The following is an 18,639-nucleotide window of genomic DNA, read 5'->3' on the forward strand; positions in this document are numbered from 1 at the left end:
TCCATGAGCCAGGGGCCACACTGGTCCAATAAACTGGGCAGAGTAGCAAAGTACATAATATAGAAAGAACTTAGAGGGGGGCTGTGGACCAGGCCTGCACAGTGAGATCCTGGTCAGCAGAGCACCAGGAAAAAATAAAATCAAAAATAAGATACTAAAAATAGAGTTGCCATGATCCAGCAATCCCATTCCTGGGCATATATCCAGACAAAACTATAATTCAAAAAGATACATGCACCCCTATGTTCATAGCAGCACTATTCACAATAGCCAAGGCATGGAAACAACCTAAATGTACATCAACAGACGAATGGATAAAGAAGATATGGCATACGTATGCAATGGAATATTAACCATAAAAAAGAATGAAATAATGCCATTTGCAGCAACGTGGATGGACCTAGAGATTAACATACTAAGCGAAGTAAGTCAGAGAGAGAAATACAGATACCATATGATATCACTTATACGTGAAATCTAAAATATGACACAAATGAACATATCTACAAACCAGAAACAGACTCACAGACACAGAAAACAGACTTGGGGTTGCCAAGGGGGAAGTGGGGCTGGGGAAGCATGCGTTCAAAGTTTGGGACTAGCAGATGCAAACTATTATATATAGAATGGATAAACAACAAGGTCCTACTGTATAGTACAGGGAACTATATACAATATCCTGAGATAACCCATAATGGAAAAGAATATAAATATATATATGTATAACAATCATTTTGCTGTATATCAGAAATTAACATGACACTGTAAATCAACTATACTTCAATAAAATTTTTTTAAAAATAAGATGATAACAATGTGTCTGGCACAATACCAGGAAGGGGCTATCTCACAAGAGGACAGGTGACCCCTTCAAGTTTCGACAAAACCATCTTTTGATTCCAAGTTTGCTTTCACACAGATTTTCCTAGAAGGAAAAAATATGCCAAGTAGTTGACTTGAGGAGTCTGGTCTCCTTCTCAGTGAAAATTATTAAACTGACACTCGGCTGTCACTTCAATCCACTGTGAATGGGTCGGTCTAACTCCCCCAGAGCTGTCAACTCAGGCATGTTATTAGTTTGATAGAGCTGCCATAACAAAATACCACAGACTGCGTGGCTTAAACAACAGAAATGTATTTTCTCACAGTTCTGGAGGTTAAAAGTCCAAGATTGAGGTGTTGGCAGGTTCGGTTTCTCCTGAAGCCTCTCTCCTTGGCTTGCAAGTGGTGGACTTCTCACTGTCTTCACATGGTCCTTCCTCTGTGTTCACGTATCTGCTGTCCAAATTTCTCTGTGTCCAAATTTCCTTTTATAAGGACATCAGTCAGACTGGACGAGGGCCCAACCTAACACCCATTTTAACTTAATCACCTCTTTAAATGCCCCATCTCCAAATACAGTCACATTCTGAGGTAATGGGTGTGATGGCTTCAAAATATGCATTGGAGGGGCGGGGGAGATACAATTCAGCCCACAACAGGGCATATGAATAAAGTTTAAGTTTCTGGGCCTATGAAGTAAGGGGCAAGACTCTGAGCCACAGTGACCAATGAGGGAAACCGCCTCAATTAATCCCACCTGACATATCAGGCACACTTCCAGTAGTTCATCTATGAAGACAATAGAAGGAACATACATTTTCCCTAACCTCCTTCTGAGCTTTTGTGTTCTTTGAAAAATACTTTACATTTCCTTACATTTAGCAATTAAAATCATTTATATTCCAACTTGGCAAGAGATACATAAATCCTAACTAGTGTATTCATTCATCCTACAACCATTTTCCTTATCAATTCATTTTAGTTCAGTTTTAGTGTACTGGACTTACTGGATCCAAAAACAAAATCAGAAATAACCAACGTCCCTGTTCTTCTTTTTAAATAATTATCAAGTATTTAAGATTGTACATGGTTCTGTCAGTGGTGTTTGAGTTCTGAGTAACAACACACATATCAAAACAACTTTTACGTGAAGAAGTTTGCAATGAAAAGTACTCAGTGTCCACTGAGAAGAAGGGACAGAATGAGGAATGTACATTAGTGTTTGCTAATAATTATTAGTGATGAATTGGATTACTGATGATTAGATTCTTTTAATGGGAAATGTCGAGAAGGGATAGACCAAACATGAAATCCTGGAAGCTGTGACAGTTAAGGTCCATATATTGATACTAAGACAGAGTCTGACCGTAAACAAAGTACCAGCAGCTGCTAGATCACATTTTGCAGATTCTAACAGTTCCCCTAAACTAGACCGTTTTTGACCAGAGTCAAATGGCAAACTGCCAACAACGAAATATATTTTATAGTATTTCAATCATAGACAAGCATACACTTACCTGAATCAGTATCAATATTATGGAAAAGTTACATATGATATAAACATTGAAGTTCTGAAAGTAAATGTACTAAATCATAGTCAGTTTTTAAAATAAAGACTTTCTACTTAAAATTTCAGAACTTACACGGTACAGTTTTATTAAAGTAGAACATATATGCATATATTTAAATTAAATATAACTTAGCTGCCTTAAATATCTAAATATACGCCAATAGAGGTTGAATTGTGGTTTAGGGATGCAGAAACATTTGTTCAACACTCCGACACTCCATATCTATTAATGTAAATTGCCTTAAATCCTTCTTAGAAGTAGACAGGTTATAAATAATAAAAGTGCACAAGTCATTCAAGACACTACGAATGACACGCAAACACATCTTTTTATTATATACTAAATTTAAAAATCCAAATATTATTAAAAATGCTTATGAAACATTGTATACATAAGTACTGTCAAATACTATCAGATTATGACATTATGTACATTTGCTAAGGTTAATTAGAAACAGAACAACGTACATAACTGCTGATAATTAATTTCAGAAGTCAAATATTTTAACATTTGGCAACTGTGAAGTAGTGATCTGCACAGGAAGATGTTTGCAGAGGTAAAATAGCGAGAAAACAAATGGAACAATGCAGATATTCCTGCCCTAAGTGTTAATAAGTAGATCTCTTCCTCATCCTCTTAAGTCTCAATATAACAGAAATTAAAGTGCACAAGACCACCAGGAATACCTGATTTGGTTGTACCCTAATATATACTACAGCCAATTGTGCTGCCATATTGAGGGTTTCAATTCCCTGTACTGTTCCTGAGGTTTTAGAAGTTAATTTTGAATGTGACTAGGGGAAGAGAGGCCAATGCTTTCTAAATTGCACCAAGTGGCCTTAAAGTGTAGAAACACCAAAGATAAAAATATTAATTTGGGAATAGATTCAAGGAGATCATCCCTGTCTATTTTGCCCTAGGAATAAAATTAGGATACGAATCTAGTTTTACCTCTGGAAAATGCTTACTAAAAATCTGTTTCAAAAGATCAGACATGTACAGCAAGCACCACAATACTGTCAGTTACTGTCCACCACTTACATACTGCATCATAAATACCAGGCATATATACCTGCCCTCGAAAGGTTCACAAGAAATAAAGGTAGAAGCATGTTATTACTTGACACTAATATTTCTAATCAACATGAAGTATAATTTGTAAAAATAGGTCACCTCCATACAATCAAGGAAAAGGAGAAGGAAAGCTCCTAGTCTACAAAAGTGCTCCTTTTAGCTTTCAAACCCAATAGCTTAATTTCGGGTAAAACAAGATTGCAAAGTAAGGCCATCAGTTCTAAATAAGCTGATGATGCCATCTATACATACTCACGTATATATGTTTAAATTTCAATTCTGATTTGACACAAATGTACTATTACAAACCATTTATAGGAAACATTTTATAGGGCTTATTTACAAATATATGATCAGTGACAAAGACACTGAAAATCAAGAAAACTGCAGATAAATGTAGCCATTGCTAACATAGTTCGCTAAAGGTAAGACAGATTTACATAAAAACCAAAGAAAAAAGTTTAGTAAGAAACCCCTACCATATATACCTATTGGTCACTGGGCCAAAAAGGCAAATAAATGTAATGATCATGATTAAACTTTTATCACTGTCTCTTTCAATAACATATCAACATGAGGTCTATTTAGAGTACTACCTACAAATACACAGTCTCTCATGATTCGATGAGAATATTAAGTTACTGAATATATTTTTTTATTCCCATGGCACATCATACTTGGTAACACTAATAAGGTAGATTTAGATAACACTTAAATCATGATTACGAATGTTTAATTGAATATTTTCCTTTCTGTAGCTGTGAAATGTAAAGCTTAGATTTGCTTCCATCAGGCCTCTTAAACCAAACTTCATCATGGTTAATTGTTGTAATTACAGCACTAAAAAGAAAAAAAATACGAATGAGTGAATTACAATATGCCTTCTCCACTCATTTTAGAGCACAAACTATAAAACCAAAATAGCTGGACTATAAGAGTAGATTCAGGTATGTAATTGTCATTTATCGGAATGCTATCAGCAGGGCATGCTGTCAAAAATATCACATTCAGCAACACTTAATAGATAATCTCCTTTCTTTTCTTAGTAGAGTTGGTAAAACTTACTACTAGAACTATTAAAAGCACATTGTCCCTAACTCCATTCCCACCCCACCTCCAAAAGAAGAAAAAGTGGAGCTAACACCACTCCTTATGTAGTATTACACCTCCAACTCATATCAGCCTTGGCAGTAGGAAATCTTTCAAATGCCAAACTTAATTCCCAGTGTCAAGCATCTGTGGTACTTGTACAGATTTTTTTTAACACTACTAATCTTTACATAGACATCTTTCTAAAAATATATGTGTTTAATCCTCTTTTATGCTATTTCATCTCCTTTTTAACCACATTTATGCTAAGTAGTAGTAGTTAAATGTCTCAAAAGCAATAAGATAAAGCAAAGAATCCATGGGTATCATGTATAACCTAGTAATTAATTAGCTCAATGAGCTTCTATGAGAAAAGTTACTATACACACTGATCCTGAAATGAGTATTCTATACTAAACGCAAACACTTTATTTACTACTGATGCCTAGAAAAAGATAGTTTCTTACTGTAGAAGGTTACTACTCTGAGGATTAAATCCTAAACTACTAAAGGAATTAAAGCAGCAATGGGCAATAATATTTTCCAAAGGCCACACCAGATAAAACTTATAAGGCTCTATAAATAATTATATAAACTTTATTTAAGCCTAGACAGATTGAGTTTTTTAAAAGGCAATTTTCAGTTTTCAAGTTATACTTTAATTCCCACTACTCTAAGTTTTTGTTAATTTTCAATTCCTTTCCCATTCTAATTGAAGCAAATTTTTAATCTAAAATACTGTAATAGACCCCCAAAAGTTAAGGATTAATAGAGCCACACTGTGGCAGCATACTGTCAAATTCATAACAGTCTGGATTAAAGGTCATAATATTAGGATCATAGCAAGTCATCTATTATAAGAATTAATAAATGGGATTTCTTACCTGGCTAAATAATTCCAACATTTCCATTTGTGTTAATGCTTGTGTCCATGAATTTAATATGTAACTCTGGTGTATAAAATTAATACTGGTGTGTAAACATGCTAATCAAATCATATGTCAAGAGAAAAAAAGAATCCATAGGGAATTAATAATGTATTATGAATGCACTATGGAAGCAGCAAATATTTACTGACAACAATGTGGTAAACTCTAATACTGAGTAGCACTGAAATGATAAAGGCTTTTTACCTTGTAGGACATTCATCTTTTTTGTCAATACATATTGTCTGTCCACGTATATACCATTCACCATCATAATACAATCTTCCCTCTTCGGATCTAGCACTGTGCAGGTGTTTTTCCAGTTTCACAGGTGCTAAAGGGATCAGTTCAAAAACTGTTATATTAATGAGACATTGTCAGAAGAAAAGTGCAGAACATTAAGTATTAACACCAACCCATGCATATATGTGAAAAAACACTAACAATATTTCTTAGATAACAAACCTAAATCTAATGAAAACAAGAGAATTTCATTTCTTACATTTTTATATAATTCATTCAGTTTTTAATATAGCTATTTAATAAAGCTAAACAATATATAATAAATCAATTAACTAGACAAGTGTAAGAAGGAGAAGCAGATATATTATCAATTACTAGTGCCAACTTCAAGTGAGATTTAAAATCTGAATTGTCATATTTCTACTGAAAATTATATTTTTCATATTTTCTCCCCTGCAGCTGACACTTCCAAAAAAGCAAAGTTTAATAAATATTCCAAGAGTTCCCCAGGACTTTGATTCTAAAAAGGAAATGTCCTCAAGTAGAACTTCCATTTTGAAATCCTAGAAATGGTTTGAGATTCACCAGATAAACTCATGCAGAGAAAAAAAATGTTCTTTATAGAAACACACTGTCAAAAGCATACCATGAAATACACACCTCTGCATCATTCAAATGTCACCACCTCAGAAAGGTCTTCCCCAACCACTCTACCCACTCCTCAGTTAATCTTCATCACAGCTTTATATTTCCTTCATAGCAATTATTACAATTTGTCAGTATCTGTTAGTTATCTATTTACATATACATTATTATTCTGCTTCCCCCCAAGGAAGTTCTAGGAGGTCCATCTGTTGCACCATTGTATTCCCAGAACCTCAAATAGTGCCTCCTATATAGAAGGTGTTCAATAAGTATTCACTCATTCATTCGTTCAACAAATGTTTTCTGAGCACTGCGACTAAAAGAGAGATGTTTCTGACCTTTGTGGAGCTTACGATTCTCTCAGGAGACAGGTAAACATGTAAACGATCAATAAAAAATTACAAATTGTGTTAAGTGCCATGAAGAAAACAAATAGTACACATGCTAAAGATAACATAACAGGGGTCGGGGAGGAGACCCACTCAACCGTGTAGTGAGACTCTTAAAGGAATCCATGACTCAAAAATGTTCAGAATATAGGTAGTTGCCCTTCCACCTAATTCCCAAGGGAAGCAGTTTAGTACAATATTGCTAACAATTTCCTGACATCATATAACGTTTAAAAGAATCCTTGGGTTAAATATAAAATAGAAATTGATCTCTTATAGATTATCTGTTGGGATACGACTCTTCGTATTTAAAACATGTTTTATTTAAAATTCTTGCTTCATTGTTCTTAGGATTAGGAAACCTCATATACAGTGAAAGTAGGCAGAAACAGAGAAAGTTACCCTAGACAATAATGCCCATCACTATCTTGGCAGTGATTTCAGACTTTCCAAAAAATTGTGAATAGTATAATTTGATATAAATTTTACTAAGGCATATCAGAATGTGTAAATCTTAGTGGTGTGTAAATTTTCTTGATGAATCCCACTGCCAGCACTCTAATCTCTCGCCTAGAAAACACAGGCACAGAAGAAATTTTGCCCACAATTCCAGAGGATTCACAGGCTCCCTGAAGGCCATCCACGGACTCCTAAAACCTCCCCTACACAATTACTGAACCCATAAAAAACACTAAGTACATACTTTTAAAATTACTGATCCATTATCAGCAATTGAAATGTAGTTGAAACACTAAAAGAAGAAATACATTCCATTCAGAAATCTTGAAACTTTTACATGAGACAAAGACTCCAGAAGAATTCCTCATAATTCTGGGGATAGTGTTCACTGATGAAGTGAAACCAGTGATAGGGGACTGACTTAAAAAGTCTCCACAGGGCTTCCCTGGTGGCGCAGTGGTTGAGAGTCCGCCTGCTGATGCAGGGGACACGGGTTCGTGCCCCGGTCCGGGAAGATCCCACATGCCGCAGAGCGGCTGGGCCCGTGAGCCATGGCCACTGAGCCTGCGCGTCCGGAGCCTGTGCTCCACAATGGGAGAGGCTGCAACAATGAGAGGCCCGCGTACCGCAAAAAAAAAAAAAAAAAAAAAAAAGTCTCCATAGCGAAGATTTCTGAACTCAGACTAAATGACTTACGTTCTGTTTTCACTCTGTGTGGACCCAGTGTAGCCATTGCCTTAATTTAAAAAAAAAAAAAGAAGAAGAAAGATGTCTGAGTTCATAGGCAAAGTATATTTTAGTTTCTATTTAATATATACAACACTACTGATAAGCCCAATAACAAAAACAGTGAAATACGATCTTTAGCTGCTTCAATAAATTGGTAATATCTAAGACCATAGGAATATATAAAAAGAATAACAATTTCTCCTAGAGGTGTTATCAATATCCGAAATAATCTCAAATTCTCAACTAAGAAGCTTCTGAAAATAGAAAAATTTAATAAGAAAACAAGTCTCCACTTTCAAACAAGCACAGAAAATCCTATAATGCTTGAATGTTTACAGACAGGATGCAAGACATATGATAAGGGTTCAAATATTCACTTTCGTTTATTCAACAAATATTTATTGAGTGTATTCCATGAGCCATTATCAGGCTAAGAACTAGGCACAGAATGGTAATTTATTATTATTTTGGGGTAACCTAAATAAATGGTTTTCTGCACTTTTGCATGAATTATTAATTACATTATCACAGGAAAATACAGTCAAACAGCTGACATGCATCTCTTAAGATACTCTTGCAGGGACTTCCCTGGTGGCTCAGTGGTTAAGAATCCTCCTGCCAATGCAGGGGACACAGATTTGAGCCCTGGTCTGGGAAGATCCCACATGCCGCGGAGCAACTAAGCCCGTGCACCACAACTACTGAGCCTGCATGCCACAACTACTGAAGCCCGTGCGCCTAGAGCCCATGGTCCGCAACAAGAGAAGCTAATGCAGTGAGAAGCTTGTGCACCGCAACAAAGAGTAGCCCCCTGCTCGCCATAACTAGGGAAAGCCCACGCGCAGCAACGAGCACCTAACGCAGCCAAAGATAAACAAACAAATAAATAAATAAATTTATTTTAAAAACTCTTGCAATTCACTATTATCTGTATTAGTATTAACTGTCTTAGAGAGACTGTTGCAAAGTAAAGCATATTTACAATAATATTTTGATGTATTAGTGAAAAATCATAGACTCTTAAAAAGTAGACTATAAAAAATATACTTGCATTCCACTGCTCTTTAATCATACCTTCCTTATTGTTGTCCAGTCTTCAAGAATATCAAGATCTTGTAGCATATAAACTATATACGGACGTTGAAAAGTCAAGGTCAATTTAGCTGTAAGAATTTCACATTTTGAATTATACTTCCAAACTTCTGTTTTTCAGAGAATGGAACAATGACCTCTGGACAAAAACCTTCAGCATGCTGAATTCTGACTTCAAATTATTCTTCAAAAAACTTAGTACCAGGATAAATATGTTCCAGTACTTCAGATGTTATAACCATATTCCCTTAGTCCTATGGTATCAAGGATAGCAAGATATACCACCAACCTAATCACTGGTTTGAGGTGGGGGGAAAAAGGCAGGAGAGAGAGGAGGGTACCAAAGGGAATGCCAAGACTGAATGCACATACTAATTTAATTTAAAGACACTCCACTTTCAGAGACATTAAAAATGTTAAAAAGTACACATGAGGGCTTCCCTGGTGGCACAGTGGTTGAGAGTCCGCCTGCCGATGCAGGGGACGCGGGTTCGTGCCCCAGTCCGGGAAGATCCCACATGCCGCGGAGCAGCTGGGCCCGTGAGCCATGGCCGCTGAGCCAGCACGTCCAGAGCCTGTGCTCTGCAACGGAAGAGGCCGCAACAGTGAGAGGCCCGCGTACCGCAAAAAAAAAAAAAAAAAGTACACATGAGAATTAAGCAATCATGCTACATACTAAACAGCTGCTTCATATCAAAGCCCTTGTGATCTACAAAGCCATATTAATTTCAAAGTTGGGATCGTTACTAAATTTCTACTCCTTCTGTACTCCTCTTAATCTAAACTATACCCTTGTGCCTTCAATCGGTTTTATAAATCATCTTTCGCTTATTACAGGATCTTGCAAATAAAGACAATGTATACTAACAAAAGTTACAAAGATATGCACAATGCAAAAATGTACATTAAAACAAAACAAAACAAAAAAACCCAGAAAATTTGAAAAAGGATATCTGAAACCACAACTGGCTTCTTTTTGTCAGGACTGAAAGGGTCCTTCCTCTTTTTTCTTGACTGAAGCTCATCATTCCACAGCTCTGGCAAGTAAATAAAAATTAAGTATTAGCTGATTTCTAGAGATCAAAGGAGGAAAGAAAGACTATATAATTTCATAGTAGCAAAATTTCATTGGTGTCTATGTTTATATACTGCATGTGTATACTATACATATATATATGACTATATATAATTTCATGAGCAGTTATATATTTTGAATTTTCCTCTGCTTTTATTAGAGCAAAATTCAACTTGGCACTTAGTGACTAATAACTGATAAACATATGTCAGGCACTGTGGTAAATATACATCACATGAATGGTCTCGACTAATCCTCAAAGCTACCTCTGAGGCAGATAGTCTCACTACTTCAATTATAGGAGGAGACTGATTTAGAAAAGCTAAAGTGACTGTCACTTGTAGTCACCCAACTACAAGTAATGCGTCATTAGAGCTCAGCTTGTCCACTCTGTCTACTCCATATCAGAGAAATAGAATTTAGAACAAGTAAAATAATACATATGCAAGAACAATAGGATAACCCAGTAAATCTTCCATCCAGTGTAGAAAGCCTTTCCACGGTACCTCTGAAAAAGCCATTTCACCTTGGACTGATCTAATTAGTAGTAAGTATTTCCTTTTCCTGAGACAAAAATCTGCCTCCCTGGAAAGTCCATCCATTTGTCCTAGTTTGTGTGGGACCAAACAGAAAAGGGTTTTATTCCTTCTTCCACATGACAATCTTTCAAGGCTTAGAGGAAAGAACATATACTACAGCTGTCTTCCAATACTATTCTTATGTTTTAATAATATTCTTACTATTCTTGTAGTATACTATCTTATGCCTATAGTTCCTGTCTCGCTTCTGTTTTGTTCCCTTTCATGTGCTCCATTCTCTACGTCTTTCTGAAGTGTGAGTCCAAATCAAAGCAACGATCACAATCATATCAGATTCTTTAGCAGTCTTGCCCCTTCCTCTCTCATTAGGACACTTCATTTACATAACATATGTAAAGGAGACTACATACAGCGAGACACCTCAGTAAACCAAAGGTTTAGTGTCACTTAAACATGACAGTCACAGCATTCCCCTCACCTGAGGTAATATCAATGCTATGCCTGTCCTCTTCAAGCCTTCTTATCTTCTCCTCTAGTTCACTCTGCACTGTATCATATAACAAAAGCTTTTCACTCTGAAAAAAAAAAAGAAAGCAGATCACACATAAGTAGAAAGAACAAATCAGTCTATCTTAACTAAAAGTACCAAATAACTCACTCTTAAAGTATTTTAACATATGGCGCTTTTGTTTAATTTCAACTTAAAAATTTTAATGATAAAATGTCAAATATATGAATAAACTAACACTAGAAAATACAGAATCTAAATATAGGGACAACTATATACAATTAAATTGTTTAAGAACATCTAAATGTATATATGATAAATAAAGAGGCAAATATTTACTTTACAAAAAAACTCATAGTAAGCTCCCATGGCCCCTTTTAAATATAAGCAGGTCCCACCTGTACCACAATGGAGACCTTGTCCTATAAAGTATATCATTATAAAATGGATCACTTTTTCTCATCAGAACAATTCCCTGTTAATATCGCAGAATCATATTAAAATAGACTAATATATCACCAGGAGAAAAATTCAAATCTAAACTTTACAATTATTTTAAACAATTCAATTATAGTCAAAATCCTAAAATTACAGATTAATTATATCCAAATCTTTCAACAAACCTACAGAAAGATTGAGTCACTTGCTAAGAGACAAGACTGTTCACTAGTAAATCAGACTAGAATCCAGGTCTACTACTTCTAGCCCACTGTATCCCTTATTTTAAAAGCCATAGAACACACATCAGTATAATATATAGATTTATTATATAAAAAGCTATGATAGATTTCCACCCATCCACCACACCCTTATCTCTAGTAAGGATATTAGCCTATTGGGCCAGATATATAGCTAGATGTGACTGTCTCATAGAGGCCACTGGAATGCAGTTAGTTATGATTTCTTGTGGATGGCATTAGCCATGCCCATTTTCAGCATTCCCAGTGTCACTTATGAAGTCCTCTCTTTTGGGTTTGAAATTTAGAGTCTACACATGCTTGAAGGTTCTCCTGAGTGGTAGAGAAAAGATGGCTTTTGTCAGGTTGAAGCAATCCAGGAGCTAGAGAGAAAGCAAAGCTGAAGAAGACTAAAACTAGATCTCATATGAAAAATTACCTCATTACATGCTACTCTCTATGCTTACTTCCTTTTACTTACCCCTCTGCCTTTGGCGAAGTCTAACAGATATTCTAGCCTTATCTACATTGTATTACAAGAATTGGGAAATGTTATGTAGCAGAGAAAAAGGGAGAGCAGGCTGTGGCCACAGTCAAGATCGTGTGACAGCTATAAATAGAGCCGGATTCTCCAACCAAAGATGACTCCGAATGCTAAGCAGGAGTGATAAGGCTTTTGCTTTTAAGAATATTTCAATTTAAAAAAAACTTTTAAGTAAAAATTAACATTAAAAAAAAGAATATGGAAGTTTAACTGCTGCATTCTCTTTGCTTTCCATTGATAAATTTGCCCTAGGCCAAGCAGAAATTCTAAAATAAATCTACCAATCATTCTTTACAATTTAAAAAAAAAAAGCCACAATGGGACTAAAATGTTTGAAGCTATCTCTAAAAATATAATAGGTATATTTTAAAGTATACAAATAGAAGTATCTTGATTCTATCCTCACTGTTATTTCTTTGATCTTCTCTCCCTTATCCCCAACCCCTCAACAACTTTCCCTGAGAAGGAAAGTCATAATGAAGCAGCTAAAAGACACCTAGAAAAGAAAGAGGCATCCAAACTCCCTTGCTTTGGTGCCTGGAGAGGCCTCTATAGTCAATAGGTAACTTAACTTTTTTAAAGTATTACTAATTATAATTACATGTTTGGCTTCAAAATCCCACAACCCTCCAATCTCCACACCTATACTTAGTGAAGGGCTCACTGAGCCCTTTTGCAGGCTGACTGAGCCCTTTTGCAGGCTGACACCTATGCTCCTTCTCATCAGGGCAATGCCAGGGAGCCCCAGGAAAGTGGCTCCAAGGTTCCATGTTTGTACTCGTCTCCCGCTGGCCTGGGTTCAGAACCAGCTCCCTTTCGGCAGTTCCCTGACTTAGGCACCTCACAGTTCCCAACCTGGAATGGAGTCCTCGGAGATTTTCAAAGACTAGCATTACCAGAGAGTAAACCATATTAAAAAGCTACAATCATTTTTTTTTAACGTGGGATACACTGGAATGAAAAGATAAGCAGAACAGAATTTAAAAGCCAAGAAATAGACCCATTGGTTATGGGAAATTTTATGAAAAGGGTGACTTTTCAAATCATTTGGAAACCTGATGACAATAAATGACAACAGAAAAATAAGTTTAACTATATAGAGAAAAACTCAGGTTCTTTGCCTCATGTTATACAAAAAAATTAATGGACTAAAGAGTTAAATTTACGAAATGAAATCCAAAAGAACTAAGGGGGACGCGGGTTCAATCCCTGGTCAGGGAACTAAGATCCCACATGCCATGGGGCAACTAAGCCCACGGGCCACAACGACTGAGCTCCCGTGCCTTGACGAGAGAGCCCGCGTGCCACAAACTACAGAGCCCACGCACTCTGGAACCCACGCACCACAACTAGAGAGAGAAGACCCAGCCGCCACAACAAGAGAGAAGCCCGTACGCTGCAACGAAGAGCCCGCGCAGCACAACAAAAAGATCCTGCATGCCTCAATGAAGATCCCATGTGCCGCAACTAAGATCTGATGCAGCCAAAAAATAAAGAAAAATATCAGCTTCAAAGAACTAAAGGAAGGATGGGGACTCTTTATTTGATGTTGGGGTGAGAGAAGTCTTTCAAAGCACAAAAATTAGAAGGACAAGTTATTTTTTTAAAACTATGCACACAGAAATTAAAAACACATTAAAAAGCAAATAAAAGTAAGAGGAAGGCAATAAAAAAATATTTACAACATGACAAAGGCCTAATAACCATAAGATGGAATTAAACAAGCATGGATAAGTCAGTAAGAAAAATCTAAATACTATCTATACTCACTGCCAAAATCAGCCAAAAAGAGAGACAGAAAACACAAGTGCAAATTAAAATGTGCATTATGTGATATTATTTTTCACTTGACAAAGTTGTTTCATTCTTTTCAAGTATAATAAACAATGCCAACCGATACTGAGAATATAAACCAACTCAACAATTTGGAAAGTAATTTAGAAACAAGTATTGAGGACTTCACTGATTGTATCCTTTGATCTAGTAATTACACTGAAGATTCCATCCTAAGGAAATAACAACCTCGACCAATGTTGTATGGAAAAGGATGCTCACAACAGCAATACTTGTAATGCCAAAAACTAGGAACAAAGTAAAATCCAGTAATAGAGTATTGGCTACATAAATTATTGTACATCCATACTACTACTCTGCAGACACCAAAAATTCAGAATTCAAAAAGTAGGGAGAAACTGCTAGAGTAAGATTACAAATGAACCCAGATCATAAACTCTCTCTTCCCTAAGACATAATGAAATAAACAAAAATATGTACAAAATAAATCAACAAACCACACTTGTAGTTCTCAGACAAAGGAAGGGGCACAATGTCATGCCATAATCTCTGAATGTGGTGACTAAACTGAGACAGAACCCCAAGACCTGCATTATGTACACTACACACATGCGTGCACTTCATAAAGAAAGAATGAGAGAAGGGGGAATATTCTGAAAAGTCTGAGTTATACTTCCAAATCTAGAAAGAAATGAAGGAGGGTCTGGATGAGGGAAAATACATGAAAAGCCCTAGAGACAGAAAGCCCTCTTCATCATGGTAGGCTCACCAGTGAGAAGAAAACTTCCACAGCTCAGCAGCTGACAAGCTCTGCACATAGGCAGACTGTACTGACTCACTCTTAACTATGAATGATGGCCAAAGGACTAGTTATTTGTGAAAAGCATCGAAATGAAAGACACAGAGACAAACAAACAAAAAAGAAGTATAAAGAAACAGACACAAGTCAAGACACAGAAAAAAAATTCAAAACAACTACATTTAATACCCATAGAGGAAAGCGATTACACCCATAAGGAAAGAACAGGAGTTAGAAAAAATATTTAAAAATGAGTAATCAGAGGGCATAAGTGCTCTTGGAAATTAAACACATAATAGAAATAAAATATTTAGTAAAAGGAGTGGATGAGAAAGTTGAATATGCTCTAAAAAAGAATAAAATAAGAATAAAGGGAGGGAGGGGTAGGGACTTCCCTGGTGGCATAGTGGTTAGGAATCCACCTGCCAATGCAGGGGACACGGGTTCAAGCCCTGGTCTGGGAAGATCCCACATGCTGTGGAGCAACTAAGCCCATGTGCCACAACTACTGAGCTCACGTGCCACAACTACTGAAGCCCACGCACCTAGAGCCCGTGCTCCACAACAAGATAAGCCACTGCAATGAGCAGCCCGCGCGCTGCAACGAAGAGTAGCCCTCACTTGCCACAACTAGAGAAAGCCCGCACACAGCAATGAAGATCCAATGCAGCCAAAAATAAATAAATTTTTAAAAAAATGAAGGGAGAGGGGTGGAGGGAGGTACAATAAAAATATATAAGATCTATATAATATATAATAATTATATGAAATATAAGAAAATTCAAAGATCAATCTTGAAGGTCCAGCAGCCAACCAATAACAGTTTCAAAAAGAGAAAACAGAAAATAATGGAGAAGAACAATATAAGGAACTTCCCAGAACTAAAGATATGAGTTTCCTGATTTAAAGGTTCCTTTGAGTATTCATAATGAATGAAAAGAGACACACAACAAGGCACATCATCTTGCTGTTCCACAGCACCAAGGATAAAGAAAAATAGGTATTCAGGAAGAAAACAGGTCACGTACAAAGGATCAGGAATCAAAATAAGAGGCTTCTCATAAGCAATACTGGGAGCTAGAAGACAATGGAAAAATCCCTTCAAAATTCTGAGGAAACATGATTACTTACCATCTAGAATTCCATACTCTGAATTGGGAGTTAAGATGTTTTTGGACACGAAAGATCTAGGGTTTTAAAACATGTCCAATAAATGTTTGACATGCCTCCCTTCAAAAGGTAGAGTCTAATTCCTCTTCCCTTGAATGTGGGTAGGACTTAGTGACTCATCTCTAATGAACAGAATGTGGCAGAAATCTAAGTTATTAAAAACCCTGTCACTTCTGTCTTGCTCTCGTGACCCGTTCACTCTGGGAGAAGACAGTCACCAGGTCATGGGGGCCCTCAGTCAGCCTGTGGAGAGGCCCATGGGACTAAGGCTTCCAACCAACAACCAGCAACAGCTTGCCAGCCTTGGAAGTCAGTCACTTGGGAAGCAGATCCTACAGCCCCCCCTCAAGCCTTCAGACAACTGCTTCCCTGGCTGACCTCTTCACTGCAACTTCATGTGATTCCCTGAGTCGGAACCACCCAACTAAGTGGCTCCCAAATTCCTGACAATGGAGACTGCGAAATAATAAATGTTGATTATTGTTTTAAGCGACTAAATTTTGGAGTAATTTATTACAAAGCAATAGATAACCAATACAAGAGGTCTCAAACAACTAACTTCTGTACACTTTTTCCCAAGAAGCTACTCTATGAAACTGAAAAAAGAAAACAAGATCTAGCAGGAAAGATGTAAAGGGAATTTCCAGGGTGATGGTGAAGAGATACACCTTAAGACAGAGATGCAGCTGGCCTAGAAAGCATCTGAAGGATGTAGCAGGAAGGAACAGGTGAACAAGGGGTCCAGGGGTGGAGAAGTTGCGCCCAGGAGGGAGGACTCCAGAAGGAAATGGGTCTCATGGATTACCTGATGCATTTGATCACGTGGAAAATGGCATTGGGGGTTTTCATAAATCTGCTGGAGTCTCTGGGAAGAATTGGTAAATGAGAGAAAACTAACAAACAATAAATGAAGCAATTAATCCCAAGGTTAAAAAAATAGTTGTACAAAAAGGGAAGTTTAAGCAAAGTATAACTCTTGGATCAGTAAATAATATTTATAGTTACAATAAGAACAAAAATTGTGACACAACAATATTGGAAGAATGAGATGAGGGGAACTATTATGGAATCCTCAGCTTTCATAACAGGAAACCAAAAGGTAATATCTAAAACTGATATTATTTAGAAATATGAAGGTAAACTCCAGAAGCAGTAGATAAAAGATTTTGATAGACAATTGCTGCTGGGATGTAAAATGTGGAGATGGGAGAGGGACTGCTGTTTTTCATTACAAGCCTGTGCCTTCAGAAATATGTACACACATTATCCCGTAAAAACTGACTTTTAAAAGGGTATTCAGGGAGGGGGAATTGGATGAAGACAATCAAAAGGTACAAACTTCCAGTTATAAGATAAACAAGTAATAGGGATGTGATGTACAACATGATTAATATAATGAACACTGCTGTATGTTATATATGAAAGCTGTTAAGAGAGCAAATCCTAAGAGTTCTCATCTCGAGGAAAAATACTTTTTTCTCTTTCTTTAATTTTGTATCTATATGAGATGATGAATGTCCATTAAACTTATTATGATGATCATTTCACGATGTATGTAAATTAAATCATTATGCTGTACACTTTAAACTTACACAGTGCTATGTCAATTATATCTCAATAAAACTAGAAGAAAAATTAATTTTTCAAAATAAAACACAAAATGACCCCCCCCAAAAAAGTATTTAGAGCCATAAGGAAACGCTCAGGAAATGCTGCTTATAAAAAAGTTAGGATACAAAATACTATACATAGAGTCATATCAGCTATGTGAAAAACAATTATACAAACACACATACTTATTAACAGTAATTACTTATGCTTGGTAGATTACGGTTGCTTCTATTGTCTTCTTTAGACTTACTTCTCAAGTTTTCTCAATAGACAGTTATTAATGTTATAATCAGAAAACAAAAAATAATTAAATGAATAGACAACCAAAAAATCAGAGCTCTGAAGAGCTCTCACCAATCTTCTCAAGAACTGAAATCCTAACCCTGAACCCTAAGGGCCTGGCTGAGACCTTGCTACCACCTGCTGTCGCATCTGAAAACGCATTTGCAGCTCTGTGGGGAGGCTTAAATGAGATAACCTAAATAAAGCATCTCCACCCATCTTAGTGCCTGGCACACTGTAGTATTCTATAAATATGACTTTCTCCCTTAATTTGACACAAACCATCTGCTGCCTAATTGTCTCTGTGGTTTTTGGCACACTCTCTATGTGCATACCTGTGTGAACCTGTCTAGTCTCTGGTCCCGGCCCCTCCTTCCTATCTGCTGCTAATCAAACTTTTATTCTGACAACTGTCAGTGTGTCTTCCTTCTTCCCACTTCCCTTGCCTCTCAGGTTATTTCTATATGAGTCAAATGTAGAACTAAGGAACAAGAAGATACAAAGCCCTGAACAACAAGTTCAGATTTAATGGTAAACTGCATGAATGACTAGAAAGATCAAAGGATTTCAATCCTGGTCTGCTGCTTATTAATTGTGTGAC

The 18,639-nt window shown here is 36.6% G+C and overlaps 1 protein-coding gene across 4 annotated transcripts in view; it reads right to left on the reverse strand.

Moving 5' to 3' along the window:
* Positions 1 to 771: 771 nt before the first annotated feature.
* BRMS1L (BRMS1 like transcriptional repressor) overlaps positions 772 to 18,639 on the reverse strand; it is a 42,139-nt gene continuing 24,271 nt past the window's right edge. For 2 of the 4 annotated variants that reach the window (XM_073800547.1, XM_073800549.1), the window contains 6 exons: positions 11,132 to 11,228; positions 9,993 to 10,076; positions 9,022 to 9,086; positions 7,915 to 7,954; positions 5,690 to 5,837; positions 772 to 4,307 (listed from right to left, as the gene is read on the reverse strand). In XM_073800547.1, coding sequence (XP_073656648.1) covers positions 4,190 to 4,307; positions 5,690 to 5,837; positions 7,915 to 7,954; positions 9,022 to 9,086; positions 9,993 to 10,076; positions 11,132 to 11,228 — 552 coding nt within the window. In that variant the 3' untranslated portion in view covers positions 772 to 4,189. The remainder of the gene's footprint in view (positions 4,308 to 5,689; positions 5,838 to 7,914; positions 7,955 to 9,021; positions 9,087 to 9,992; positions 10,077 to 11,131; positions 11,229 to 18,639) is intronic. The other 2 variants (XM_073800548.1, XM_019924019.3) reach the window with 1 other exon arrangement.

Source organism: Tursiops truncatus, chromosome 2 (assembly GCF_011762595.2).
Source record: "Tursiops truncatus isolate mTurTru1 chromosome 2, mTurTru1.mat.Y, whole genome shotgun sequence".
In the NCBI taxonomy this organism is placed as follows: Eukaryota; Metazoa; Chordata; class Mammalia; order Artiodactyla; family Delphinidae; genus Tursiops; species Tursiops truncatus.